Source organism: Pongo pygmaeus, chromosome 9 (genome assembly GCF_028885625.2).
Source record: "Pongo pygmaeus isolate AG05252 chromosome 9, NHGRI_mPonPyg2-v2.0_pri, whole genome shotgun sequence".
Taxonomy (NCBI): domain Eukaryota; kingdom Metazoa; phylum Chordata; class Mammalia; order Primates; family Hominidae; genus Pongo; species Pongo pygmaeus.
This window is the reverse complement of record NC_072382.2, coordinates 120,427,105-120,450,977: the sequence shown is the minus strand read 5'-3', so window position 1 is coordinate 120,450,977 and position 23,873 is coordinate 120,427,105. Positions and strand designations below refer to the sequence as shown.

At 49.2% G+C, this 23,873-nt stretch overlaps 1 protein-coding gene across 1 annotated transcript; it reads left to right on the top strand.

Moving 5' to 3' along the window:
- Positions 1 to 2,534: 2,534 nt before the first annotated feature.
- TREH (trehalase) lies at positions 2,535 to 23,865 on the top strand. Its single transcript, XM_054441063.2, has 15 exons — positions 2,535 to 2,623; positions 18,685 to 18,785; positions 18,928 to 19,072; positions 19,156 to 19,243; positions 20,134 to 20,234; positions 20,395 to 20,487; positions 20,615 to 20,731; positions 20,841 to 20,963; positions 21,204 to 21,253; positions 21,386 to 21,580; positions 22,142 to 22,359; positions 22,625 to 22,736; positions 23,093 to 23,205; positions 23,369 to 23,422; positions 23,662 to 23,865. Exons 1-15 carry the CDS (start codon positions 2,535 to 2,537, stop codon positions 23,812 to 23,814), a joined length of 1,752 nt encoding a protein of 583 aa, XP_054297038.2. The 3' UTR covers positions 23,815 to 23,865.
- The last annotated feature ends 8 nt before the right edge of the window (positions 23,866 to 23,873 follow it).

The window sequence follows — 23,873 nt, the reverse complement described above, 5'->3', positions numbered from 1 at the left end:
GGGCTGGGCATGGTGGCTCACACTTGGGGAGAAACACTTTGGGAGGCCAAGGTGGGAGGATCACTTGAGGCCACGAGTTCAAGACCAGCCTGGGCGACACAGTCAGATGTAGTCTCTACAAAAAAATTTAAAAATTACCCAGGCGTGGTGGCATGCACCTGTAGTCCTGGCTACTCAGAAGGTTGAGGCCAGATGATCACTTGAGCCCCAGGAAGTCGAGGCTGTGGTGAGCTGTGTTCATGCCACTATATTCCAGCCTGGGTGATGGAGCAAGACTGTGTGTCCAAAAAAAAAAATCACAAGGAAAGAAAATTACAGTCAAATATCCTCTATACATATTGATGCAAAATTCCTCAAAAAAATACTCGCAAGCCAAAACCAACAGTTTATTAAAAGGATTAGACATCATGACCAAGTGAGATTTATCCAAAGAACGCAAGGGTGGTTGCACAGCATTGTGAATGTAATAAAAGGAAATTGAATTGTACACTTAAAAATTGTTGGCCAGGCATGGTGGCTCACACCTGTAATCCCAATACATTGGGAGGATGAGGCAGGAGGATTGCTTGAGCTCAGGAGTTCCACACCAGCCTGGACAACATAGGGAGACCCAATCTCTTAAAAAAAAAAAATTTTAATTTAAAAATTAGTTGGGCGTGGTGGCATGTGCCTGTGGTCCCAGCTACTCAGGAGGCTGAGGTGGGAGAATCCCTTGAACCTGAGAGATCAAGGCTACAGTGAGCTGTGATGGAGCCACTGCACTCCCGCCTGGGCGACAGAGCGAGACCCTGTCTCAAAAAACAAAGCAAACCAAAAACCAATGCCAGCTGCCCACATTACTGGGTGGAGCTATCTGAACCTTTACTAGTTCAGAGTGGTGCCTGATTCATGAGTCATTTCTTTGCTTGAATAAACTGTTAAATTTAATTTGTCTAAGGTTTTTCTTTTTAATAGCAGCAAACACTGCTCAGGTGCCACAACTGACATCCTTAACAGCAAACCTAAGTCCTTCAGGAGAGGTCATGCCAATCATTAAACTCCATGTGTCTTGCCCACCCCCTGTCCCCTGTCCCTTCAGCTCACCTTCCATATGTTGAGGGGATGAGCCTCCTAAAGTAACCGAATCTGCTTTTTTTTTGAGACAGAGTCTTACTCTGTCGCCCAGGCTGGAGTGCAGTGGCATGATCTTGGCTCACTACAACCTCTGTCTCCTGAGTTCAAGCGATTCTCCCACCTCAGCCTCCTGAGGAGCTGGAATTACAGGCCCCTGCCATCATGCCCAGCTAATTTTTGTATTTTTGTAGAGACAGGGTTTCACCGTGTTGGCCAGGCTGGTCTTGAACTCCTGACCTCAGGTGATCCACCCGCCTTGGCCTTCTAAAGTGGTGGGATTACAGGCGTGAGCCACTGCACCCAGCCTGAATCTGCTTCTTAAGCTCACAAACTTCTCCGCTGGTTCCACTTTGGGGAATTACAAGGAATTACATTCCTTGGCTTGGCAAAGACCATCTCCAGACTGGTGCCAACGTGTTCCTCCAGCCTATCTCAAAACCCTTCCCTGCACAAACACCAAGTTCTCTGCAGCTAGGCTGAGGGTTTTGCTCTTCTCTTCACATGCTCTGCATACATTGTAGTGGTCTCCAGCCCATTCCCTTGGCAAACTCCTATGTGATCGTCAAGACTCATTAGGACTGGAGCAGTGGCTCACACCTGTAATCCCAGCACTTTGGGAGGCCGAGGTGAGTGGATCATGAGGTCAAGAGATTGAGACCATCCTGGCCAACACAGTGAAACCCCGTCTCTACTAAAAATACAAAAATTAGCTAGGTGTAATGGCGGGCACCTGTAGTCCCAGCTATTCAGGATGCTGAGGCAGGAGAATTGTTTGAACCCGGGAGGCAGAGGTGGCAGTGAGCTGAGATCACACCACTGCACTCTAGCCTAGCAACAGAGTGAGGCTCAGTCTCAAAAAAAAAAAGACTCATTACAAATGACACAGTATGGTGGGTCTCCCTTAGTCCTCCCCAGACAGAATGGTTCTACTGTCCCATGCTTCCACCGTATCTCTTGCAGATAACAGTGAGAGTCCCTGAATTTCACACCACAACAGGGACAGGATCTTAAGCCATTCCATTTGAAATATTAAGGGAAATGGTAACTCTCTGAGGTTGGTGGTCTTGGGGCCACTCAAGGAACTTGGCATCCAGGTTACAGGTGTGTGGCCTTGACTGTGTCCCTGGCCTTTGGATGCCCATTCCCCACCCCCACCCCCATGCTCTGAGGGAAGGGCCTGAGCCATTGGCACCAGCTGAGACTGTGAAATAGAAGAGGCAAAGTAGAAGCAGGAGAGGTGGCCACTGTGCCCTGAGAGCAGGAGGGGTGAGCGGACCACACACAGACCAAGCACACGTCCCCTCAGGTGGCCACGCCTCAAAGGCTGGACTTTGGCCGACTTGGACAGGCAGGTGAGTCAGGCTGTGCCCAGCAAGCCGAAGGTGCCTGGGCTTGCTCATTCAGTCACAGTCACAGCCACCATGCCAGGGAGGACCTGGGAGCTGTGCCTGCTACTGCTGCTGGGGCTGGGACTGCGGTCCCAGGAGGCCCTACCCCCACCCTGTGAGAGGTAGGGGTGTGGGGAAGGCAGCAGGGGAGGATGGCAATAAGAGGGAGGCTGGGATGATATCTCAAGCTCTGGGCTCGGTAATTCAGAGGGAAAGGAAGAGATTATAAAGGAAGGAAAGAGTAGGGAAGAGAAGAAAATGAGAATTCCTATGTAGCAGGCTCTGTGCTGGGCACTGCACCTGCAGTCCGTTTTTTTTTTGTTAAGAGTCTTGCTCGGACATCCAGGTGGAGTACAGTGGCACCATCTCCACTCACTGAGCCTAAACCTCCCGGGTTCGAGAGATTCTCATGCCTCAGCCTCCTGAGTAGCTGGAATCATAGGCATGCACCACCATGCTCAGCCTGTCATTGATTTTTACCAAAATTTTCCACCTTTGAAAGGGACATTAGGCTTGGCGACTGTGCTGGGAATACAAGCGTGAGCCACCGCCCCCTGCCAGGACTTGCAGTCCTGATACCAGATGCAGCTGCCTGAGCCTGGCCTGAGGTCCAAGAGCCTGCTGGCCAGAGCCCGCCCTCCCTTCCTCTCCTCCTCCAAGCTGCCCCTTGAACTGTGCAGGCCTCTTCTCAGGATTGTTCTAGCAAACTTTCTGCTCCAGCTTCCTAGTCTGGGTGTGAGAGGCGGCCTAAGGGCCTGACGACAGCACCTGGGCTTGAGCCCCGACCCTAATACTCTCTCTGTGACCCAGGGCAGGTCAAGGCTCTTTCCTGAGCCTGAGTTTCCATCACCAGGGACAGAGATGAGTGACCCTGTCCTGTCTCCTGGACTCAGGCAATGTCCACCCTTCGTTCCACATGGATTTATGGAGCTGTGGCCACATCAGCCACTTTACCGGCTCCTGCAAGAACAATAATAATAGAAGAAAAACAGCTGGGCATGGTGGCTCATGCCTGTAATCCCAGCACTTTGGGAGGCCAAGGTGGGAGCTATCATCTGAGGTCTGGAGTTCGAGACCAGCCTGGCCAACATGGTGAAACCCCCATCTCTACGAAAAATACAAAATTAGCCAGGCATGGTGGCGCACGCCTGTAATCCCAGCTACTCGGGAGGCTGAGTCAGGAGAGTCGCTTGAACTCGGGAGGTGGAGGTTGCAGTGAGCCAAGATCACACCATTGCACTCCAGTCGGGGCAACAACAGCAAAACTCTGTCTCAAATAATAATAATAATAATAGAAGCAAAACAGTAACAGAAGCACAGTTTGAAGTAGAGAGAAGTTAGGACTCGCTGGTATAGGTGAGCAGAGGGTGTGTTAGAGAGGATGGGGAGGGACGATGTCTCCGAGGAGGTGATGTGTGAGCAGAATTGTGGCAGGAACCATTGCTGAGCTGATCTGGGAGAGGACAGTCCAGGCACGGAAAGGGCCATGCAGAGGCCCTGAGGCGCTGTTCAGGGATTGGGAAGAAGGCCTGTGTGATTGGGGCAGAGTGGGAACAGGTCTGGGGAGAGCGGGGCTCCAGGCAACAAGGTATGGGCTTGGGCTCCAGTGGTTAGACTAGAGACAGAGACAAGGGGTTCAATAGGGGGTGTGTGTTACAGGGAGAGTTGACAGTGCTTGCCCATGACAATTGTGGAGTATAAAGGGGAAAAGTGTACCTGGGATAATTAATAGGTTTTGTCCCGAGCAATTGTAATGAGGACTTCAGAGAGGCTGGGTGGTCCAGTGCTTTGTCAAGCATTAGGCTGTTTGCCAAATGTAGGGGAAGATGACTTTACTGGTGTTCCCTAATACCAGCCTCAGGCCAGTGATTCACTAACACTTCCAAATGGTTATACCATGATTATGGTTTCATTTTTTTTTCTTTTTTTGAGACAGAGTCTCGCTCTGTCGCCAGGTTGGAGTGCAGTGGCTCAATCTCAGCTCGCTGCAACCTCCACCTTCTGGGTTCAAGCGATTCTCCTGCCTCAGCCTCCCCAGTAGCTGGGACTACAGGCACCTGCCACCACGCCTAGCTAATTTTTGTATTTTTAGTAGAGACGGAGGTGTTGCCATGTTGGCAAGAATGGTCTCAATCTCTTGTCCTTGTGATCCACCTGCCTCAGCCTCCCAAAGTGCCGGGATTACAGGCATGAACCACCGTGCCCAGCTTTGATTATGGTTTCTTACAGTGAAAAGATACATGTTAAAGCCATCAAGGGTGAAATATTCTAGGGCCAAGTTCAGGAGAAAATAATCTCAATCTTCCAGTTTTTCCTCTCCCAATGGATTTATATGGACAGCACTTGATTTTTCCAGCAATAACATGTGACAGCACGCATGAAGTATTGCCAACCACAAAAGCTCACCTGAGTCTTGGTGTCCAGTGTTTTTATTGGAGGCCAGCGATGGAAGCGTGGACTACCTGTGTGGCTGACCTCAGTTACTCACTCTCCAGAGTTCAAACTGATACTGGGTGGCCAAAGGCCCCTGCCACAAATCACATTATTAGCATCAAATATCTGGCACGGCCCAAGGCCCCAGAAAAACAAAGACTTATCAGGCAGCATATTTTGGTAATTTAAATCTTATCTCTCAGGGCTGGTCACAGGCCAGAACTTTCTCTGAAATGTGCAGGGTTTGAACACAGCAGACCTGCTAAGTCAATCCTTTCATGCACAAGCCACTTCTTGTATAATGAGGAATTTGTTTTGTTTTTGTCTGGGTTCCTCCAAAGTAACCTCTAAGCTCTTGGAATCTCCCAAGTGATAGGAATGTCTGTTATTCATAGTGGTCCCTGATTAGTGGTTTTTTTTTTTTTTTTTTTTTGAGACAGAATCTAGCTCTGTTGCCCAGGCCGGAGTGCAGTAGCAAGATTTTGGCTCAATGCAACCTCTGCCTCCAGGGTTCAAGTGACTCTCCTGCCTCAGACTCCCAAGTAGCTGGGACTATAGGCACGCACCACCACGCCTGGCTAATTTTTGTATTTTTAGTAGAGATGGGGTTTCACCATGTTGGCCAGGCTGGTCTTAAAACTCCTGACTTCAAGCAATCCACCCACCTCGGCCTCCCAAAGTGCTGGGATTACAAGCATGAGTCACTGTACCTGGCCTGATTGCTTTTTGAGACAGGGTCTCACTCTGTCACCCAGGCTGGAGTGCCGTGGTGCAGTCATGGCTCACTGCAGCCTCAACCTCTCTGGGCTTAGGTGATCCTCCCACCTTGGCCTCCTGAGTAGCTGGGACTAGGTGTGTGCCACCACGCCTGGCTAATTTTTGTATTTTTTGTAGAGATGGGGTTTTGCCATGTTTCCCAGGCTCTTGATAGCTTTTGTTAATGAGGTGACTTATGGTGGGTCCCTAGACAGCTTCTGCCAACAAGATGACTCCACATGAAGGCAGGCCGTGCCAGAAAGGCCAAGCATGTGTGTAGACGGTTGGGGTTTTGGTCCACATGATATCAGCCCAACTTCTCAACCTTCAGGGAGGAGAAGGGGCTGGAGATGGAGTTCAATTACATGATCAATGATTCAATCAATCATGCCTATGTCATGAAACCTCAATAAAAACTCTGGACTTCAAAGTCCTGGTCAGTAGGCTGGGCACAGTGGCTCAGGCCTGTAATCCCAACACTTTGGGAGGCCGAGGTGGGTGGATCACTTGAGGCCAGGAGTTTGAGAGCAGCCTGGCCAACATGGTGAAACCCTGTCTCTACCAAAAATGCCAAAAATTAGCAGGGCGTGGTGGTGCATGCCTGTAATCCCAGCTATTGAGAAGGCTAAGACATGAGAATCACTTGAACCTGGGAGGTGGAGGTTGCAGTGAGTTGAGATTGCACCACTGCACTCCAGCCTAGGTGACAGAGTGAGATCCTGTCTCAACAAACAAACAAATAAAATAAATACCAAGTCCTGGTTGGTGAACACACTGATGAGCCAGGAGGGGAAACGTCCTGGTTCCATGGGGAAAGGACACAGAAGCTCTACATTCAGGGTCCCCCTAGACCTTGCCCCATGTGTCCCTTCATTTGGCTGATCCTGGCTTGTATTCTTATAATAAAACTATAGCCCTAAGCATAACCATAAGCTTTTCTGAGTCCTGTGAGTTGTTCTAGCAAATTATCAAATCTGAAAGGGTTATGGGAACCCCAACATTTGTAGCCACTTGGTAATAAGTGCAGGTGGCCTGGGGACCCCTGAACTTGTGGCTGGTGTCAGAAGTGAGGCCGTCTCACTCAGGACCGTGCCCTTAATCTGAGTGTGGATTCTGCACTAACTCCCGATGGTTAGTGCCAGGATTAAATTGCAGTATTGCAGTTGGTGTCAGAAAATGTGGATTTACTAGAATGACCCTGACTCCTTGAAACATATGGGTTGGGAAAAGAAAAGTTGAAAGGGCAGGGGATGAGAAACCTTTCATTCTCGAGTGGCTACAGGGTCACCCGTGGTGTGAAGAGCAGTCATGCTGCAATCAGTTACTGGAGGTAAAAGTTACCAATGGAAATTAGAGATGATTGATCACTAACTTTTGGGGAGTTGACTCATGTGCATAGGGAAATGTATACCAAGAAGAAGAAAAGCAAATATACAATCCCTATAGATTTTTATCTCTAATAGCCAAACTGAAAGTAAAAGATGGGCCATGCTTAGATTCTGGTCAGTGGAATTACAACCTCCAGTCCTGCACTGTGGTACCAAAAACACCTGCTGAAGCCCTGATGCGCACTGCAGTGAGATTGAGAGAATATAAAAATGCGGCCAGGTGCAGTGGCTCATGCCTGCAATCCCAGCACTTTGGGAGGCAGAGGTGGGTGGATCATCTGAGGTCAGGAGTTTAAGACCAGCCTGACCAACATGGAGAAACTCTGTCTCTACTAAAAATACAAAATTAGCCGGGCGTGGTGATGCGCACCTGTAATCCCAGCTACTCGGGAGGCTGAGGCAGGAGAATCACTTGAACCCAGGAGGCGGAGGTTGCAGTGAGCTGAGATCTCGCCATTGCACTCCAGCTTGGGCAACAAAAGCGAAACTCCATCTCAAAAACAAAATAAAACAAAAAAGTGGTATGCACTTGAACAGGTTTTATGTGGAGTGGTTGCATCTCTTCTACCTGAATGTATTACAGGGATGGATATTGTATCTGACCAGGAAATATTTCCACTACCTAGTATTGTAAAACAGAAGGTTGGAAATCCACTCATCAAGCAATATTGATTAGACATTCCAAATGGGAACCAATAAGATTGCCCAAGTCCACAGAGATTGTTAGCCTTCTCTGGAGCATAGACTGGACTTTATAGCAAAAGTCTTAGAGCACCTCCTGGCATGAGTGCTGAGACTTTGGACTAGAGAATTTCCATGTGAGAGGTAATTATTAGCTTGCTATCAGACATTATTTGAAATTGCCCCTATGACTGAAGGATGTAAGATAATCTTGAAACCTGAAATACCTATAATATCTTGGGGAAATGCTCGCAGAGAGTGGGCAGGGCCCAGAAGAGTTCCATAATGAAATGGAAATGGCTGGATCAGGAACAAGCTCCTGGGGGAATGCAGAGTTACTCAGTGTATTCAAAAGCAGAGAGACTCTTTTCCCCTAGGACTGACTTTGGACCCATTCAAGGAGTTGTTAGATTCTATTGCCAATTGGACAGTGCCCTATTGACAGCTCTCAATTGACCTACAAAGAGCTGTTTGGCTTATGGATGGCAGTCCCAAGGTGAATGAACAGCCTACTGTTTGGAAGGTTGTCACTCTGATCAAAGAAGGCAAAAACAAATCAGCTCTGTGGGTTGAATTGCATACTGTTTAGGTTTTTACTAACTCTTGGACAGTGGCCAATGGCCTGGCCATATGGTCAGGCAGAAGGACAATGGGAAACTTGTCTATATGGAAATCACAACAGGAATTTTAGGAGTGCATTAAAGCAGGTTATGTTGATGTCCATCAGAAGAACCCCTTTCCAGGATCAAAAGGGAACTGGGGCAACAAGCAGGCATCCCTGCGTGCTCACCTGAGGTGGCCACATGTATTCATGAAATTAATGGACATTGTGGGGCAGCAGCCATGCAGAGAAGAGCTGAATTTAGACTTAGTCCTCTTTTCCCGCCGAGGCACAAAATGCCATTAAGTACTTTTCTGTCTGCCAAAAAGAGAAAGACCGCACATGGCTGTGGGAAGATGACCTTGGAGGGAAGGCCCTGCACATACCTGGCAAGGTGGACTGATGCTGGTAGGCCTGGAGGGCTACAAATGGGTCCTGACAAGAGTAGACACTGATTCTGGACTGGGCTTTGCATGGCCAGTGGTAGATGCAAATGCTCAAAATACTGACACTGTAAAAGGGTCAGAACAAAAGATACTCCACCAATTTGAACCACTGAGTTACATTTCTTCAGATCAAGAAACACTTTCATCTTCAGAGGAGTGGTTCAATAGAGAATTGGGATGAGCAGTTGAAGCATGTGCTATCTAAAACAGCAGGGAATAAGGGTATGAAGGTATGAAAGGCTGGCTTACATGCCTTCACAAGTATGTGCTCACACTCAACGCAAGGGGGCTCGAGGGTTTGTCCCTATTAGATTCTTCTGCTTTTCTGGAAGTTAAAGGGAAGAGGGGCTGGGGGACGATGACTAGCAATTCTTCCAATGTGGTATGACTATACCATTTTTTTTCTTCCCCACATTAAACTTTCTTTTTCCCAGCTGATTCAGTGGTTCCAGTAAATCCCAGTGGTCCCAGGACTGCAGATACATAGGATAAGAGTAGTTTACGCACCACAGTTCTAGTGTTATTATATTCTGTGTGCTTTTTCTGTGTGCTTACTATTACCAGTGAGTTTTGTACCTTCAGGAGATTTCTTTTTTTTTTTTTTTTTGAGATGGAGTCTCGCTCTGTCACCCAGGCTGGAGTGCAGTGGCACGATCTCAGCTTACTACAACCTCCATCTCTTGGGTTCAAGCAATTCTCATGCCTCAGCCTTCAGAGTAGCTGTGATTACAGGCATGCACCACCACGCCCAGCTAATTTTTCATATTTTTAGTAGAGATGGGGTTTCTCCATGTTGGCCAGGCTGGTCTTGAACTCCTGACCTCAAGTAATCTGCCTGCCTCAGCCTCCCAAAGTGCTGGGATTATAGGCATGAGCCACTGAGTCCAGCGATCGTTAACTTTTTTTTCTTTTTTCTTTTCCTGAGACAGTGTCTCACTCTGTTGCCCAGGCTGAAGTGCAGTGGCGAGATCTCAGCTCACTGCAACCTCCACCTCCCCAGTCCAAGCGATTCCCCCACCTCAGCCTCCTCAGTACCTGGGACTACAAGTGTGTGCCACCACATCTGGCTAATTTTTTTGTATTTTTTGGTAGAGACAGGATTTCACCATGTTGGTCAGGTTGGTCTCGAACTCCTCAAGTGATCCTCCCGCCTCGGCCTCCCGAAGTGCTGGGATTACAGGCATGAGCCACCGTGCCCGGCCCAGGTGGTTTCTTATTGCGTGTTAATATCCTATTCTTTCTGATCGAAGTACACTCTTCAGCATTTCTTGTAGGACTGGTCTGGTATTGATGAAATCCCTCAGCTTTTGTTTGTCTGGGAAAGTCTTTATTTCTCCTTCATGGTTGAAGGATATTTTCACCAGATATACTATTCAAGGGTAAAAGTTTTTTTCCTTCAGCACTTTAAATATGTTAAGCCATTCTCTTCTGGACTGTAAGATTTCCACTGAGAAGTCTGCTGCCAGACTTCTCTCACCACTTTGAACGACTGAGCTCCATTGTATATTATTTGTTTCATTTCTTTTGCTGCTTTTAGGATCCTTTCTTTGTCCTTGACCTTTAGTTTGATTAGTAAATGCCTTGAGGTAGTCTTTGGGTTAAATCTGCTTGGTGTTCTATAACTTTCTTGTTCTTGGATATTGATATCTTTCTCTAGGTTTGGGAAGTTCTCTGTTATTATCCCTTCGAATAAACTTTCTGTCCCTATCTCTTTCTCTACCTCCTCTTTAAGTACAATAAGTCTTAGATTTGCCATTTTGAGGCATTTTGATTGTATTTTCTAGATCCTGTAGGCATGCTTGTTTTTTATTCTTTTTTCTCTTGTCTCCTCTGATTGTGTATTTTCAAATAGCCTGTCTTCAAGTTCACTAATTCTTTCTTCTGCTTGATCAATTCAGCTATTAAAGGACTCCGAAGCATTCTTCAGTATGCCAATTGCATTTTTCAGCTCTAGGGTTTCTGCTTGATTCTTTTAAATTATTTTAATCTCTTTGTTACATTTATCTGCTAGAATTCTGAATTAGGACTGCAGATACAAATGCAAGAGGCAGGAATTATTCCTAAGCAAGAAAATATAACTATATTCTTAAACTTTTATGTGAAAATTCCTAAGGGTCTGATGGGGCAGGTTGTGCCTTCACCTTATCTAGCAAAAATGGGGCTAACAATAAATACAAATATATTGCCTACTGCTCAAGATAGCTTACTAGTTCTGTACCTATGTAAGCCTGCCCTATATGAATGGGAGTGGACTGAAGGAGAAGCATTTACAAGACAAGTGTTTCTACCTACAATCTGGATAAACACAGTGGGCTAACCCAATGTCCTTTCCAAAGGTGGAAAAGCTTGGGTATAAATGGAGAGAAAGAGGTGTAGTAGCTGGGAATAAATGAATGAATCCATGCATTAATAAGAAATGCAATGAGGGAAGTCCACTATTACATTAATGCTTAGAAAGAAGATCAGAGAAAAAGATGATATCGCCTCTTCATTCAATTATACTTGACGCCTGAAAGGGTAAAGCCATATTCTGCCAAGACCACTCCTGCTCTGGAAACTGACAGGATCAAAGGGGAACCTGCCAGCCTGAGTGGCCTTATCCTGGGAGACATTTTCTCATATGATCTGGTGATGAACTGGACTAATTATTAATGACAATGGGACTCTAGTAATGTGTGAACATCTTTTGACTCTTATTTTTCAGGTTACATCTACCATAATAAAGCACTGGCATTGTTGGCAAGAATATACTACTAATATTGAGGGTCACATGTATTGGGAAATTGAGCTAAAAGCTCCTATCTCTACTTCCACACTAGCTCCTCTAAATTTTCGGCATATTCATGTTGACATTATCTCTTTGTCTGTTATAAAAATGCTATCCCAAATGCAGTTGCTCAGGAAAGCATAATTGTTTTGCTACAAGGGATCTACGGGTAAAGGCTAGGGACTGGACTGTTGTATAATAGAGTTTGTCTGTTCTTTGACCCAGGTTGCTGGGAAGTAACTTCTAAGCTCTTGGAATTTCCCAAATGATAGGTGTGTCTTTGGTGCTCATGGCAAGGCTCTAGATGGATTATACTAACTAGCTGACTCAGGACAAGGACTGGACATGCCAGAAAGACCAAACTGTGTGTTTGGAGAGATGGGACTTTGAGCCAAGTGATATCAGCCTGACCTCCCAATCTCTGGGTAGGGGAGTGGAACTGGAAATTGATTTCTTTTTTTAAATAAAAAATAATACCTTACATTTATTTAATATTTAAGACATTTGAAGCCCCTCACTTAATCTTTTGTTTTGTTTTGTTCTTTTTTTTTTATTTTTAATTTTTGGAGGTACATAGTAGGTATACATATTTATGAATTACATGAGATATTTTGATACAGGCATGCAATGGGTAATAATCACATCAGGGTACATGGGGTGTCCACCACCTCAAGCATTCATCCTTTGTGTTACAAACAATCTGATTATACTCTTTTAGTTATTTTTAAATGTACAATTAAATTATTTTTGACTACAGTCACCTGTTGTGCTGGCAAATACTAGGTCTTATTCATTATTTCTATTTTTTTTGTACCATTAACCATCCCTACCTCCCTGCGACTCCTGCCACTATACCACTACCCTTTCCAGCCTCTTCTAATCATCATTCTACTATCTCCATGAGTTCAATTATTTTAATTTTAAGCTCCCACAAATAAGTGAGAACATATGAAGTTTGTCTTTCTGCATCTGGCTTATTTCACTTAATATAATGACCTCCAATTCCATCCACGTTCTTGCAAATGGCAGGATCTCATTTTTTTATGGCTGAATAGTACTCCATTGTGGATATGTACCACATTTTCTTTATCCATTCATCAGTCGATGGACACTTAGGTTGCTTCCAAATCTTGGCTATTGTCCATAGTGCTGCAATAAACATGGGAGTGCAGATATCTCTTCAATACATTGATTCTTTTCTTTTGTTCATATATCTAGCAATGGGATTGCTGGATCATATGGTAGCTCTATTTTTAGTTTTTTGAGGAACCTTCAAACTGTTCTCCATAGTGGTTGTACTAATTTACATTCCCACCAACAGTGTATGAGGGTTTCCTTTTCTTCACGTCCTCACCAGCATTTGTTATGACCTGGCTTTTGGATAAAAGCCATTTTAATAGGGATGAAATGCTATCTCATTGTAGTTTTGATTTGCATTTCTCTGATGATCAATTATATTGAGCACCTTTTCATTTGCTTGTTTGCCATTTGTATGTCTTCTTTTTTATTTCTTTTCTTACTTAAGGGAATGTGTGTCTGCTCTTGAGTAATGTCTACTCAGTTTTTTTGCCCATATTTAATTGGATTATTAGTTTTTTTAATAGAGTTGTATGAGCTCCTTATTTATTTATTTATTCTGAGATGGAGGCTTGCTCTGTCACCCAGGCTGGAGCACAGTGGCGCAACCTCTGCCTCCTGGGTTCAAGCAATTCTCCTGCCTCAGCCTCCCAAGTAGCTGGGACTACAGGCATGCACCACCACGCCTGGCTAATTTTTGTATTTTTAGTAGAGATGGGGTTTCACCATGTTGGTCAGGCTGGTCTCGAACTCCCAACCTCAACTGATCCGCCTGCCTTGGCCTCCCAAAGTGCTGGGATTACAGGCATGAGCCACTGCGCCCAGCCCATATGAACATTTTAACAATATTGATTCTTCCAATCCATAAATAATGAACATGGAAAATCTTTCTTTCTTTTTTTTTTTTTTTGAGACAGAGTCTCACCCTGTTGCCCAGGCTGGAGTACAGCAGCACAATCACGGCTCTGCAACCTCTGCCTCCTGGGCTCAAGTGATCCTCCCACCTCAGCCTCCCAAGCAACATGGTGCATGCCACCACGCCCAGCTAATTTTTTCATCTTTTTTGTAGAGACAGGGTTTTGCCACCGTGCCTAGCCAAGGTTTGCTAGTGCTTTGTTGAGGATTTTTGCATCAATATTCATTAGTGATACTGGCCTACAGTTTTATTTATTTGTTGATGTGTCTTCATCTGGTTTTGGTATCACGGTAATACTGGCTTTGTAGAATGAGTTTGGAAGTATTCCCTCCTCCTCTAATACGTCTTTTTCTCTAAATGCTTCTCCTTGTTAAAAGTAAATTTGTAGGTTGGGTGGGGTGGCTCACGCCTGTAATCCCAACACTTTGGGAGGCCAAGGCAGCCGGATCACCCGAGGTCAGAAGGTTCAAGACCAGCCTGGCCAACATGGTGAAACCCTGTCTCTACTAAAATACAAAAATTAGCTGCGTGTGGTGGCACATGCCTGTAATCCCAGCAACTTGGGAGGCTGAGGCATGAGAATTGCTTGAACCGGGGAGGTGGAGGTTGCAGTGAGCTGAGATGGCGCCACTGCACTCCAGCCTGGACGACAGAATGAGACTCAGTCTCAAAAAAAAAAAAAAGTAAATTTGTTAGGGATAAAAGACTTTAAGGTGAAAAAAATAGGATTGATAAATTCAGCTTGTTCCATGATGGGGGAACCTATCTCCCTTAGAGCCTTTTCTATCTCATGGGCCAATGTTTATTCCATCATGTATGCTGTTGCCATTTTGTACTAAAGGCCTGAGTGCTGTTAGGATACATGTTTTGTACCCAGAATTTGTGAGTTCCCCATACTAGGGTTAGATGAGTGGTCATCACACCTCGGTGTAATTAGTTTGAGTATGCCATAAGGCCTCCCATAGCCTTCCTTGTCTCAGTATGGGGCTGTTCCCCAGGAGAATTTGGACAAATCATGGGATGCCTACTGCTTTAATACTATAAGAAACCCATTTGGGCTGGGCATGCTGGCCCACGCCACAGTAATCTCAACACTATGGGAGGCCAAGCCAGGAGGATTACTTGAAGCCAGGAGGATCACTTGAACCCAGGAATTCAAGACCAGCCTGGGCAACATATTGAGACCCTGTCTCTACAAAAAAATAGAAAAAATTAGCTGGATATGCTGGCATATGCCTGTAGTCCCAGCTACTCAGAAGGTTGAGGTGGGAGGATCACTTGGGCCTGGGAGATTGAGATTGCAGTAAGCTGTGATTGCATCACTGCATTCCAGCCTGGGTGATAGACTGAACCCTTGTCTAAAAAAAGAAAAAATAGGCCAGGTGCAGTGGCTCACACCTGTAATCCCAGCACTTTGGGAGGCTGAGACGGGCAGATCACCTGAGGTTGGGAGTTTGAGACCAGCCTGACCAACATAGAGAAACCCCATCTCTACTAAAAATACAAAATTAGCCAGGCGTGGTGGCACATGCCCGTAATCCCAGCTACTCAGGAGGCTGAGGCAGAAGAATTGCTTGAACCCAGGAGATAGAGGTTGCAGTGAGCCGAGATCATGCCATTGCACTCCATCCTGGGCAACAAGAGCAAAACTCCGTCTAAAAAAAAATAAAAATAAATAAAATAAAATAAATTTTTTTTCTATTCTGTTTAACAGCTTTTCATCCACAAAAACAAGGGTGATCTGCATTTGTGCATGGAGCTCATTGGGACAGGCTGGCCATGCCGCTGCTGTATTTTGCTCATTTTAACCGGAGACCTTTCTAAGCATTCAGTGATCAAGGTTTACAGTTACGCAGTGATTAGTCTGCCAGGAGTTGTAAATCACACAATCCAAAGGCCCCAAAAAGAGTAGTTCCCGGAAATTCCTTCCCAAATGGTATCCTTCGTAGTAGATGTAACCTGAAAATTAAAAGTCAAAAGTCTCTGGCACATTGCTAGAGTTACATTCTGTTGTCAGCAATTGGTGCAGCTCATCATCATATCACATGACCAAATCTCAGAGCAGTGCCACTCAGGTTTGCAGGCTGCCATTTGACCTTGTCAGGGCCCAAGAGCAGGAGTCGTCTTGGCAAATGCATGGCTTCCTCCTTTCAGACATCTGGTATAATCGTGCTAAGAGACAATCTTATTCTCTTGTTTCGAGTCTCTCCAGACACCAATGTGATATTGGATTCCTGTCATTGTATAACCCATTTACTCATTCCTTTACCCTCAGCTACTATGTCTCTTCCTCACCATCTGTCATTGATTTTTTTTTGAGATGGAGTTTTACTCCATTGCCCAAGCTGCAGTGCAGTGGTGCAATATCGGCCCACTGCAACCTCCACCTCCTGGGTTCAAGCAATTCTCCTGCCTCAGACTCCCAAGTAGCTAGAATTACAGGCACCACCATGCCCTGCTAATTTTTGTATTTTTAGTAGAGATGGGGGTGTTGCCATGTTGGCCAGGATGGTCTTGATCTCCTGACCTCCTGATCCACCTGCCTCGGCCTTCCAAAGTGCTGGGATTACAGGTGTGAGCCACCGCACCCGGCCTATCATTGATTTTTACCACATTTTTCCACCTTTGGAAGGGACATGAGGCTTGGCCACCGTGCTGATCCACATTGCCAGCAGTAATAGTAGTGTTGCAGGTGCCTCGCCCTCAGTCTGCTCCCATTCATATAAGGAAGAGTTAACAAAGGTGCGGAACTAGTGGGCTATCTTGACCACTAGGCAATACAGCTGCATTCACTAAGAAGCCAAATTTAGCCAGATGCTGTGAAGGCACAACACACCCCATCAGGCCCTTAGTAAATCTGGCATGAAGGTTTAAAGGTACAGTTGTGGTTTTTTCTTTCTTTCTTTTTTTTTTTTTTGAGACGGAGTCTCGCTCTGTTGCCCAGGCTGGAGTGCAGTGGCGTGATCTCGGCTCACTGCAAGCTTTGCCTCCCGGGTTCAAGCCATCCTCCTGCCTCAGCCTCCTGAGCAGCTGGGACTACAGACACCCGCCACCACGCCTGGCTAATTTTTTGTATTTTTAGTAGAGACAGGGTTTCACCGTGTTAGCCCGGATGGTCTCGTTCTCCTGACCTTGTGATCCGCCCACCTCGGCCTCCCAAAGTGCTGGGATCACAGGCGTGAGCCACCGTGCCCAGCCAGTTGTAGTTTTTTCTTTGAGAATTGTCCCTTCTTCTGACACCCATATTTGCAGTCCTAGTCGTGGGGCTACTGTATTGGGTAGGAAAAAAGTAGCTGAGATGATGTGGGAACAAATCATATAGTCATACCAACAACTCCGCCCTCCCTCTTCTCAGATCCCCCGGAAAAATTAGGGGATTCAACCAATGGAGACCTCCCTTTGCTCCTCTCAAGCTGAATGTGAGCACACACTGTTTTTTTTTTTTTTTAAAGACAGAGTCTTGCTCTTGTCACCCAAGCTGGATTACAGTGGCATGATCTCAGTTCATTGCAACCTCCACCTCCTGGGTTCAAGTGATTCTCCTGCCTCAGCCTCCCAAGTAGCTGGGATCACAGGCACATGCCACCACACCTGGCTAATTTTTGTATTTTTAGTGGAGATGGGGTTTCACCATATTGCCCAGGCTGGTCTTGAACTCCTGACCTCAAGTGATCCACCCGCCTCGGCCTCCCAAAGTGCTGGGATTACAGGCATGAGCCACTGTGCCCGGCCAGAGCACACATTTTTGAAGGTATGTAAGCCACCCCATCATGCTTTTATCTCCCTCCCCCACTGTAGACAGCAAATGTTTCAACTGTCTGTTCCAATTCTCTATCAAAGCGCTACTCTGAGGATGGTATGCAACACCGTATGTCCATTTGCTGTGGTATTGCTTGGCTCATTGCTGGACACTAGGTGCTGTCAATTGTGTTCTTTGATCTGAAGAAATGTAACTTAGTGGTCCATATTGGTACAGCATCTTCTGTTCTAATATAGCATCTTGTAGTATTTCGCATATTTGCATCTACAACCTGATATGCAAAGCTACTTTAATGTGCCCCTTACATTTCCATAGGGTTATGCCCCAGGTGGGCAACACTTTAATAGTTCAGTTTTTCACTGCCCATCTGCCAGGCCATTGGCTACTGCCCATGAGTCAGTAAAAGCTCAAACACAGGGGCTTTTATCATTCGATCTTTCTATCACTGCAAGGAAAACAGCATGCAATTCAGTCCACTGAGGTGATTTGTTCTTACCTTCTTCAAAGATTTTCCATCCTCAGTCAGAGTGAAAAGCCTTCCAAACAAGGTCTTTCTACCCATAAACCAAGCAGCTTTTTGTTGTTCAACCAAGAGCTGTTCATAGGGCCCCTCCTATGTGGCACTAGGATCCATCAGCTCCTCGGTGCTTCCAAAGTTGGCCCTAGGGGGAAAGAGGCTTTCTGCTCCTGAATACCATTAGCACCTCCTTGCATTCCCTCAGCAGCAGGCTCCTGAATAAACCGTTTCCATTTTATTCAGGAACTCTTCTGGGCACTGCCTTCGTTACAGAGTGTTCCTGTGACATCACCCAAGACATTATGGGTATTTCAGGTTTCAGGATTATTTTGTGTCCTGCCGTCATGGAGGCAGTTTCAGGAAACACCCAAGAGCCAGCTAGTAATTGTCTCTCAAATGGCCTATACCATACACTGCCTGGAAATGTTCTGGCCCAATCTCAGCCATCACCACTGAGTGCACCTCCCAGGTTTCTGCCATAATGCCTTCCGATCGAGTCTACACAGGGCCATTGTACAGAGAATTGGCCACACCTGTATGATTAAAGTGCTAACCTCCCTTTGTCCACTAGCTATTCTACACCATCTCAAATTAGCAACCAGTGTGGGCTCAGGCAGTTGGACAGGTACTTTACTGCCCAAAGACCCTACTTGTTCCCTCAGCCCTGTATGCCACTCCAACCCACAAACTCCTAACACACACACACACACACACACACACACAGCCCTTGTCCAGTCCCAGGGAACATGCCTTGACCAGTCTACCACAGACTCTAGCCTTCTCTTCTGTCCTAATGGGGTGGTGGTGGTGACATGACCTGCTCCTATCCCTGTCTCTGCAGTGAGATTTACTGCCACGGGGAGCTCCTACACCAAGTTCAAATGGCCAAGCTCTACCAGGATGACAAGCAGTTTGTGGACATGCCACTGTCTATAGCTCCAGGTGAAGCACCTAGGGCTGAATCTCCTCTCCAAAGAACCTTCTCTCCAAAGAAGGCAGGGGGCAAGACCAAGCAGAGAGGCCCCTGTGATCAGGGAGTGGCTTGTGACACCCTGCTGACCCCTCCCTGCTGCCTGCTCTCCAGAACAAGTCCTGCAGACCTTCACTGAGCTGTCCAGGGACCACAATCACAGCATCCCCAGGGAGCAGCTGCAGGTGTTTGTCCACGAACACTTCCAGGCCAAGGGGCAGGAGCTGCAGCCCTGGACCCCCGCAGACTGGAAAGACAGGTATGACTCTGGACGGGGAAGAAGAGAGGGTTCCTTCCAACTGAGCTGCCTCCCTGAACCCTGTGGGGCCTGTGTTCTTCCAGCCCCCAGTTCCTGCAGAAGATTTCAGATGCCAAACTGCGTGCCTGGGCAGGGCAGCTGCACCAGCTCTGGAAGAAGCTGGGGAAGAAGGTATCAGCGTCCTGGGCCTGCCCAAGGCCTGGCCAAGGGAACTGAAGAGAGGAATGTGCCTGGGGCCCACAGTGTCTCTGGAGCACAGATCAGGTTTCCTTTCCTGAGAAACCAGTCCCTGGCCCCTGGGTCCCCAAATAGAGGCCCTCTAGAAAGAACTTCTGAGGTCAGAAGGGCAGCATCTACTTCTAATGCCTCGCCTCCTACAGGAAGGCTCCCTAGCCTCCTCAGGAAACCCTAGCCTGCCCTGCCACCTCCAGGCTGCCCAGCACTGCCTCTGGCACCACTGGGTAGATGTTCACTGCCTGCTGGGCTCTCTCCTTCCCTGAGCTCCCGGGCCAGGCCTCCGTCTCAGGAGGCATCAGTGCTACTGCTGCGTGGGGCCAGGCCCTGTGCTCAGCCCTGTCCTGAGCTACTTTGCTCATCCACATCCCCTCACCTGGGGAAAGGGTTTGGGGTTTTATCCCCACCTGGCTCAGAGAATGGGGGTGACGGGCCAATCCTCTGGGCCTGGCTGGGTGGTGGCAGCAAGGATAGGGAGTAGAGGGGAAATGGGGGGCTGGCACCCCCCTCACCCACCCAGCCCACCCTGGGTCTTCATAATGGCCACTGCTTGGTGGATACCTGCCCAGTGCCTGGCTGAGTGGTCGGGTCTTCTACCCGGCACCAAGTTGAGCCGGGACTCCCAAGGCTGGCAGGTGAGGAATGAGGACCCCAAGGCTCCCAGCGGCCAGGCCTTGATTACATGGCTGAGTAGCAGTGGAGCCCGAGCTGAACCCAACTGCCTGGCTCCAAAGCTGTGACTCCCGGGGCCTCAGATCCTCCAGCTGCCTGCAGCCTCTGCTTCCATGGGGATTCTAGGCTCCCCTTGCCCTCTCTCCCGACTCCAGATGAAGCCAGAGGTTCTCAGCCACCCTGAGCGGTTCTCTCTCATCTACTCAGAACATCCCTTCATTGTGCCTGGCGGTCGCTTTGTTGAGTTCTACTACTGGTGAGCACCCAGGCCCGAAAGACCAAGGGGCCTGCAGGACTGGCAGTGGTGGAGAAACCCAGGGCCAGCAGGGTGTCTTGAGCAGGGCAGAGTGCCCCACTGGCTGGTGTGCAGGGCAGAGGGAGGCAGCAGGGTGGTGCCTAAGCTGCCCCTTCCCCAGGGACTCCTACTGGGTCATGGAGGGTCTGCTCCTCTCGGAGATGGCTGAGACAGTGAAGGGCATGCTGCAGAACTTCTTGGACCTGGTGAAAACGTGAGGGGGGCCAGGCACCCCTAGCCTAGGTGGGGAGGAGAGGCATGTGTGCCAGGGGCCTGGAGCTGGATTGCCTTGGTGCCGGTTGCTGGGGAGAGGGCATCTCAGCAGGCCTTCCCCTTGGCAGCTATGGGCATGTCCCCAATGGTGGGCGCGTGTACTACCTGCAGCGGAGCCAGCCCCCACTCTTGACCCTCATGATGGATTGCTACCTGACTCACACCAATGACACCGCCTTTCTACAGTGGGTACCACCCTCCCTGTGCTGCTCTGCAGACCCACCCACCCCTCAGACCTCTCAGGGCCGGGGATGGGCAGCGCGCCTGGGCTGAGGTGGTTCTGCTTCACTCCAGGGAAAACATTGAGACGCTAGCCTTGGAATTGGACTTTTGGACCAAGAACAGGACTGTCTCTGTGAGCTTGGAGGGAAAGAACTACCTCCTGAATCACTATTATGTCCCTTATGGGGGACCTAGGTGAGGAACTGCGCAGCCCACCCCTCAATCTCTTACCTGCTCACTCTGGTTAGAGCATCACAATGCCCCGGGCAGGAGGAGGAGTGACTTAGCGTGGCCTCTCAGATGGTGACAGAGCCCTCTGCAATCCTGGGCTGTGGGGCCCAAGGGCAGCTGGATCAAGATGGCTCAGCCTCTTCTTGACCACAGAGGGGCTTAGTAGCTACTAGTGCCAGGCTGCCCACCTCTCCTCTTTGCCAGGCCTGAGTCCTACAGCAAAGATGCGGAGTTGGCTGACACCTTGCCAGAAGGTGAGCAGCAGGAGGGTGAGGGAGGGCTGGGGGCAGGGCAGCTGCACACCTGCTGTGTCAGGCTCTGGTCTCCTGTCAATGGCTGCCTATCCTGCAGCCGGGACTGGCTGGTTCCCTGCTCTGTCCTCACAGGAGACCGGGAGGCTCTGTGGGCTGAGCTCAAGGCTGGGGCTGAGTCTGGCTGGGACTTCTCTTCACGCTGGCTCATCGGAGGCCCAAACCCCAACTCGCTTAGCGGCATCCGAACGAGCAAACTGGTGCCTGTTGACCTGAATGCCTTCCTATGCCAAGCAGAGGAGCTGATGAGCAACTTCTATTCCAGGCTGGGTGAGCACCCCAGGAGGGAAGGGAAAGCAGAGAGCTTGGTTTCCTGCTCAGGCTTGGCAATAGAACTGGAAGTAGGACCCTTGTGTGACAGGCCTTCAGCAACTTAGCCTGTCGAGCCCCGCCCTAGTGGAAGCCTGCACTCACATTTGTGTACCAGACAAGAGGACAAACGGAGCCAACCCTAGTCCTCTCTTCCTCCCTTTCTTACTGTGAGGGTCTCTAGGGTCTGTGAGGGGAACCCTAGTCCACGCATCCAAAATCCTTCCACTCCCTCTCCCTCAGACGGCTGCCCTTGACCCCCTAAGAGCTAGGGGAATCCACCCAGCCAGTACCCTTGGGAGGATAGACCCTGGAGACCCTGGGGACAGATCAGCTCCAGTGGTTCCCTGGGAGCAGTGTGGGGCCATAGGCCAGAAATGTGGTGGGCACATCCCCTTGGTCATCAGGGTGTCTCAGCCTTTGCAGAGAAACACAAAGGGAGGAGGCTAAAGTAGAACCACGAAAGGCCTAGGGCTGCAGGCAGGGCGCTGGCTGCTGGCTCTAAAGGCAGCACTGCCCCAGGGAACGACTCCCAGGCCACGAAGTACAGAATCCTGCGGTCGCAGCGCTTGGCCGCCCTGAACGCAGTCCTGTGGGATGAGGAGACCGGAGCCTGGTTCGACTACGACCTTGAGAACAAGAAGAAGAACCGGGAGTTTTACCCATCCAACCTCACTCCACTCTGGGCCGGGTGTTTCTCTGACCCTGGTGTGGCGGACAAGGCTCTGAAATACCTGGAGGTGAGGGCACAGCAGGTGGCTCGGGTCCACTGCAGGCAGCACCGCCCCCTCCCGACCCTGAGCAGGACCTGCAGGGGAGGCCGCTTCCTCCGACTACACCCCTTGTCCCAGCCTGCGGGTCCCACTGGAGCCACCGGGGAGCAGCTGTGAGCCGAGAAGAGAAAGGCCAGGAAGGGGACGTCTGGCTTCCCGCCGGGCCCAGCGTCCTGTCCTGGCTCCCAGTCCAGCCCCACCCACAGTCACGGGAATGTCTGGGACCTTCTAGGACAACCGGATCCTGACTTACCAGTATGGGATCCCGACCTCTCTCCAGAAGACAGGCCAGCAGTGGGATTTCCCCAATGCCTGGGCCCCCCTGCAGGACCTGGTCATCAGAGGTAGGGAGGCAGGGCTGGCACAGCCAAGGACCCTCCCCAGGGCGTAGAGGTGGGCCTCCCTGGTGCTGGGGAGGCATGAACAAAAGACGCAGGAGGCCCCATGTCCTTTCTCTCGCTCTTCTGCTCTCCTGGCCTCCACTTGGCAAACATTTATGTCCACCCAACCTGTCCAGTGCAATCAGTCCTGTTCGCCCTTCAAACCAGGGCCGTCGATTAAGGGCAGTTTGGCCTGTGGTCTCAGGAAGGAAGTCTTAGGGCCTAGGCTTCTTTCTCTCCTTGGGGAGAGTAGGGTGCAGCCACTGCTCTGTCTGGGATGGGAGACCTGGAGGTTGAGTCCTGCCTGCAATGGGGTCTAGGCCTGGCCAAGGCACCTTTACGTCGGGCCCAGGAAGTGGCTTTCCAGCTGGCTCAGAATTGGATCCGAACCAACTTTGATGTCTACTCGCAGAAGTCAGCCATGTATGAGAAGGTGAGCTGGCCCAAGCCCTGCCTGCACCCCCAGGCTGTCCCAGTGGCCACTCCTGAGCACTGCGGGGGCTGCTGGGCAGGCAGAGCAGCTTCTCCCCAGGGGCTCTGGTTGTTTGTTGTTCCTGGAGCTGGGGGGTAGTACCTGACATACAGCTTGTCCCCAGTATGACGTCAGCAACGGTGGACAGCCCGGTGGGGGAGGAGAATATGAAGTTCAGGTGAGCAGGCTAGGGGTGGGCTGGCCAACACCAGGGAACTCCTGGACTCTGCTGCGCATGACCCCCGCCCCAGGCCTCAGTGTGCTCACCTGCATGTGGGCCCAGGGGATGAGCTGACTGGTGCTTCCTGTACCGCTGGGGTTAGGCAGGGCCAGTGCCCCTGGGGAGAGAGCCCACAGCCCCCACCAAGGGTCTGAGGCTTCCCCAGAGACCTGGCCCCACTGCCCTGCCTCTCCCAGGAGGGCTTTGGCTGGACGAATGGTGTGGTCCTGATGCTACTGGACCGCTATGGTGACCGGCTGACCTCAGGGGCCCAGCTGGCTTTCCTGGAGCCCCACTGCCTGGCGGCCGCCCTTCTGCCCAGCCTCCTGCTCAGCCTCCTGCCACAGTGACAGCCCTCCCCTCCTCACCTGGCCCCAGCTCCTGCCCCATTAAACCTCTGCACCAGTTC